The 5,665-nt window shown below is 61.1% G+C and overlaps 1 protein-coding gene across 1 annotated transcript; it reads right to left on the bottom strand.

The window, feature by feature from the left end:
• Positions 1–761: 761 nt before the first annotated feature.
• Positions 762–3,845, bottom strand: KNCN (kinocilin). The gene is made up of 4 exons (XM_004462763.2): positions 3,695–3,845; positions 2,549–2,617; positions 1,701–1,775; positions 762–841 (listed from the first exon to the last, which is right to left on the bottom strand). The coding sequence occupies exons 1-4, from the start codon at positions 3,843–3,845 to the stop codon at positions 762–764; spliced, it is 375 nt and encodes a 124-aa protein (XP_004462820.2).
• Between the last annotated feature and the right edge of the window lie 1,820 nt (positions 3,846–5,665).

Here is a 5,665-nt window from a genome sequence, read left to right as displayed (position 1 = left end):
GGAAATGGCGAGAGGGTGGAGGAGAGGGAAGGCTGGAGGTGTTGTGTGGCACCAAACCACTGAAGTCTTGAATGGTGGCATTAGGCACCAGGAGTCTCCGAGCAGGGATCAGTTCAATCCCCTGACTCCCAGGCCAGGTAGGTGCTTTACTTGGGCCCCTGGCATAGCGTGATCATTTTGTGCCTCTGTGAACCTCTCTCTTCTAGGTATGGAGAGCCCCTGAGAACACGTCCCCAGCTGGTTCACTGCCCCTGGGACCTTTCCCCAGTTGTCAGGAGTTTTCAGTATGCTGAGAAGCATGTGGCCCAGCCCCTCTATCTGGCCAGTTAGCTCTAGAGACCCCAAGGCCAGGACTTGGGTGGTGAGGGGTTCAGCCAGAGTCCCTGTGGGTCTGTGGTCCACTCCCATGGCCAGAATGAAGCAAGGGACTGGGGCATCCCTGGCTGTAGAGGGCCCGGGACCCCAGATTCCGGAGGAACCAGCCAGTAGATCGAAAAGGGAAGGAAACTGAGGTGCAGTTCAGGAAAAAAACCCGGAGAGCCTGGAACCAGGAGGCCCCCACGGGGGCCCTCCACAGCTCGCTTTAGGCCTGCAGTGCCATGGGCATCCACTCAGGGGGTCTTGACCCCGACAAAGGCAGGTCTGGCTTCTCCAGGGTCTGGTTCATCTTGGGTTTGGGTCTTTGAATTTGGACTCAGGAGGGCTCAGATAGGAGCGGTAGGCAGCAGGGAGGGCAGGGTGGAGGGCACGGGGCCAGCCCCTCAGCCCTCCTCAGCTCCCCGGCCTCCTGGCTTCAGCTTCTCCAGGGTCCTGCTCACGGTGGACAGGCTGCTGCGGGCTCCTGCGGGGAGAGACCAGGGTCAGATGCTGGCTGTGTGGACGGATCCTCATGGAGCCATCAGGGTCAGGTAGAATGGGACGAGAGGGCCATCCCAGAGGGCAGTTTCAGCCCAGTATAAAGAGGCACCAGTGGTCAGAGCAGCCCTTGGTGAGGGTCACAGCCCAGTGAGGGGCATTGGACAGGACCCTGGAGCCAAAGGTTGGCTTGAGTTTTGCTGGATTACTTCCCAGCTGTGTCATCTTGGGCATGCCTTTTAATCTCTCTGTGCCTCGGACATTCCATCTGTAAAGCGGAGGCTAGTTGTAGTATCTTTCTCACACTGCTGTTAAGAGAATTAAAAGAGCTGGTATCTGTAAATTCTTAGAACAGTGTCTGAAATGAGACTTCTTGCTGGAGAGCAGCAATCTGCCACTGGCCGCAGAGACTGGGCTGGAGTCACCTTTGAGAAACTCCTGCCCCGAAATTTTCCAGTGTGAGGATGGGGATCAAGAAGATATCCAGTTTCAGGTACCAGCTCAGAGAGTCATATTCCACATTGGAAGAGGTTAGAGGGAAAATAAACTGGGGCATGGCACCTCGGGGAGGGGAGGGGTATGAGTGCCCTCTGCCCCAGGGTCCATGCTGAGCATGACAGAGAAGCCCGGAGGACAAATGAGGAAATCGGTTCAACGTGCGGCAAGAAGGGGTTTAACAAAACACCTGGGAGAACTACCCAAATATCCTGATTCCTGAGATTGGGGAAGCCCCCTCTGTATCCCCCCACACACCCCCACCCTCACCCCCACCCCAAGGTGGTCCCACAGAGCTCTTCATGCAGAGAGGGAAGATGAAGATGGACTCTGGGATTTCTGGAACTTACCTTCCTTATTACCATTGGCGCTGGATCCTCCCTGTCCTTGGGCTGGCCCCGGATGGGGGTGGATTCTCAGGTTCCCTGCCAGATGAGACCACCCCAAGCCCCCTGGTGACCACACCACTCCCGAATTGCGCCCAGCCTTGGGAAGGGAAGTTCTTCCTGCTGTTTAATCTCCCTCCCTGCTGCTGTCCTTGCTCTGCTGGATTCCTTCAGGTCCCCCATATGATCTGGGCTGATGTGGGGCAGGGGGAATGGGTCCATGAAGAAGGTGGCATTTTTTTTTTTAGGAGGTGCTGGGGATTGAACCCAGGACCTCGTACATGGGAAGCCTGCGCTCAACCGGCTTAACCGACTGAGCTCCATCTGCTCCCCTTTTCTTTTTTTTTTTTTCATATTTTTTTCAAGGAGATGGGGCTCCTAGGGAAGACTAGGGGATAGGGAAAGTGCCACAGGATTGGTGAAGATGGGAGTCTGTGGGAAGCCGAGATGAGGTGGGGGGCTCTGAGGATGTCCTGGGGTCTTAGGGGAGATAGAGGCCTGCATGGGAGCTCAGGGATCGAGAGGGGAGATCTGGAGGGTTGGGGGAGATGGAGGATTTCTGGTGGGAGATGGGCGTTCCGGTGCTCTGAGCTGGTCCGGGCACCTTTGTGGCAGGCAGCAGACTGGATTCTGCTGCACTGTAGTCATGGCAACGCTTGCAAAACCCAGATGCACTAGAAACTCCAGCACAGCCAGGGGCAGTCGCACACGCGGGCTTGGCTCAGCGGCACAGTGGGTCTCAGACCTGCGGACGGAGGATCCCGCCCAGTCCTTGGCAGAGGGGCTGCGGGGGGTGGGGGAGGAAGACTTACCTATTGTAGGCAGGAGGTGGTCCAGGTTAAACCGAGACTTCAGGAAGGGGTAGGCAAAGATGAGGAGCCCTGAGAAGAGGGACACAGAGGGCTTCTGAGATGGGGAGGGGCCTGGCGCGTGTGAGGTGGGTGGGAACGAGGGGGGGGTAGTTTATGAGGGTGATATGGGAGTGCAGAGTGGGGGCTGAGTGTGAGCCTGTGAGTGAGTGAGTGTGAGGCACGGCTCGTCCCTCCCTTGTGCCTCAGAGGGGCTGCCTGGGGCATTCTGTCCCTGGCCCCAGCAGCCACTCTGGGGAGCGGGCAGGAAGCAGTACCCCTCTGGGGAAGGGGCCACGGGCTGTGAAGGCCCCAGGTGGCTGGAAATGGGCCCAGCTGACCCCACCACCACCAAGTCTCCCTGCCCACCCTCCCTTGGGGTGCACCCTCAGGGCAGGATTACAGTTAGGCTGGGGGTTCCTCGTATGCCCTCCCTGCCCGGACCTGGGGAGGGCACGGCAGAAAAGTGGGTGCTGCCCTCCCCCTTCCCACTTTGTCCAGGACCCAAGTGCCTGGAGCCCTTGGCTGGAATTCACAGGTCCAGAGGCCCAGAGCCCACCCAGCCTGGCGCCTCTGGTTCTGCTTTGGGCCCAGGGAGGCTGGGTGGGGCCAGGGAGGGTCCTCAGATCACTATGGGGATAATAGCAGAACAGGCCCTGATGGACAGGTGGACAGATGGCTGGACAGAGAGATACTCTGCTGAGACATACAGAAAAGAAAAGGAAACCCCTTTGTCTGAGCTGGATTCTCTCTTGGCCCAAAGAGGGTCCCACTGGCAACTCTGTCCTTTTCCTCATCCCCATCCCCTCCACCTCAAACAGGCTGTGAATTCTGTCACATGCCCAAGAGCCTGGGGCTTGGGGGCTGGAGAGCCAGAGGGCGGGCACCCAGGTCCCCCTTCCACAGCCCCCTCACGCCCAGCAGCCCACGGCAAGGAGCCCGCCCCAACCGCCCCCTCCCCAGCCCCTGGTGGCTGCTGTACTCACTCCCCCAGCCTCCGTTCTCCCCAGCGCCATTCCTGTCGCCCTGTCTCTCGTTCACCTGATGACGCCCCTGCCCCCCCCCCTGCAAGAGTCTCCTCCTCCCTACCCAAGCCCAGCACCCGCTCACCCAGGCCGGCGGCGCCAATAAAGACACCACCCATGGCAGCTGCGGCCTTGGACACGGAGACGCCGATGATGATGCTGCCGGCCACCAAGCCGAGGGCCACGCAGGCCAGCTGCAGGCAGCGGAAGTCCCTGCTGCTGATGGGGACGTCCATGCAGGCCTGTCCCGGCACCGCCTCCAGCCAGCGGGGCCTGTCCCCAGATGTGCCGGAGGTCTCTGTCCTCTCGATGCTCCCTGTTGCAGGTGCGCCGTCAGGCTGGGGCTTCCTGGGCAGCAAGGTTCTGGGCTGGGAAGCCTTTGGCTTTATCGGCAACCCTCTCTCGCAGCCGTCCTCCTGGGGTCTCTACCAGCTCTCGCCCAGCCTGCTCTTCCTTGCCTAAAGGCCTCTGAAGCTGGAGGTCACTTTGCGCTGCCTGCCCTTGTTCCTGCCTTGGCAATCAGAGTTCTGGGGAGCGGGACCTGCCCCCAGGGCCCCCCACTGCCGGCCTCCTCCCAGGAGAGCTCCGCCCGAGCTCCCCTGCCCAGGACATCTTGCCCCTGCCCCCTGGAGACCGTTCGGTTGCCACCGAGCTTCGGCCAATTAAAGTTTAAAGTGATGGGCGTGGGGTGGGGGCGGACATTGGTCAGAGGACAGGTAGGCTGCCGGGAGGTGCTGCGTTATTCATGAGGGTGCAATGTGAGCTGCTGCCCGGGCCCTGGAGGCCCACGGGGACAGTGAGCCCAGGTGCCACCGGGGATTCCTGAGGGGGCGGGGAGAGCTGGCGGCTTCGCACGGGGCCAGCAACCAGAGCCATGAGGAGACTCCTGGTCGCACACTCAGGGTCCACTCTGCTGTCCTCTGTCCTTTGGCCTGGAGGCACACCGGGGGCCTTGGGGACTCTGAGAGAGCCATGGAAGGAAACATGTTCAGCGCTTGAGAGGGAGGAACAGAGACTGGGAAGAGGGCCCAGGGAGAGGTGTTCCTTCAAGTCCACACTCTACCCCTGCCCCTGCCTTCCTCTGACCCAACCTTGGGGCCTCCAGGCAGGGCTGAGGGCTCCTGATTTGAGGCTTGATCTCAGGGGACCCCATCCTGCTCAGGTGGGCTTGGTACCTGCTCCCTTGTGTTGCCCCAAATGAGAGTGAGCCCTTCCAGCCGCCCCAGGATCCCTGGCTGGGGGCTGCCAGGAAGAGCAGTGGTGGGGGCAGGGGCATGGAGTAGAGGAAACCATGTGCAGGGGAGGGTGGGGAAGGGGGCTGCCGGGGGCTGGGAACAGGACATTGGGACCTAGTGGTTGCCTCCCGGAACCTCTACCCCACCTGTCTGAGCTACGGGCGCCCCCTCGAGGCTGGGCAGCAGTAACTCAAGCCCTGTCCCCACCACTGAGTTCCGGCTTGACCAGTAGTTGCGTTCTCTGGCCTTTTATGAAACAGGGCTCTGTCCCCCCAAACCCATATTCTGACCTTGGCCCCAGCCCTGCACCCAGGCACATTCCCAGGACCCCCGTCCAGATCTCACTGGCCTCTTCTTGGAGCCCCCTTTCTGGCCCCACCGCTTCTGCAGGTGGAGGCTCCACATCTGCTCCCCTCGGCCTCCACAGCCGCTCCCCGCCCTCGCCCTCCCTTCCCCTCTGCTGCCCTCCCTGCTCTGTCTGCTGGGCCCTGACTGTCTGGAGAAAACCTCCTCACCCCTCAGGCGCCTGCTTGGCCAGCCTCCCCCTGCGAAGCCCCTGCTGGTCACCCCCGAGGGTGGGCGGCCGGCCACCGCTCCTGTGTCCCCACACTCCTGCCCTTGTTCTTTGTTTTCAACCTGCCTGGTAGACTGAGCCCCTCAGGGAGCACCCGCGCCACCTTGGCTATGCTGCTGGACACAAGGACCGGGCTCCGGGAGCGGGCCTGGACCTGCGCGACCGCTTGGGGCAGCAGAGAAGGGCTGTGGGCCCCGGGGAGCCGCCATTTCCTCCCTCCCTCCTTCCTTCTTTTAATAAAGAAAAA

The sequence above is a fragment of the Dasypus novemcinctus genome, chromosome 9, assembly GCF_030445035.2.
Source record: "Dasypus novemcinctus isolate mDasNov1 chromosome 9, mDasNov1.1.hap2, whole genome shotgun sequence".
In the NCBI taxonomy this organism is placed as follows: domain Eukaryota; kingdom Metazoa; phylum Chordata; class Mammalia; order Cingulata; family Dasypodidae; genus Dasypus; species Dasypus novemcinctus.
The sequence above is the reverse complement of the archived record's forward strand: the minus strand, read 5'-3'. Positions and strand labels throughout refer to the sequence as shown.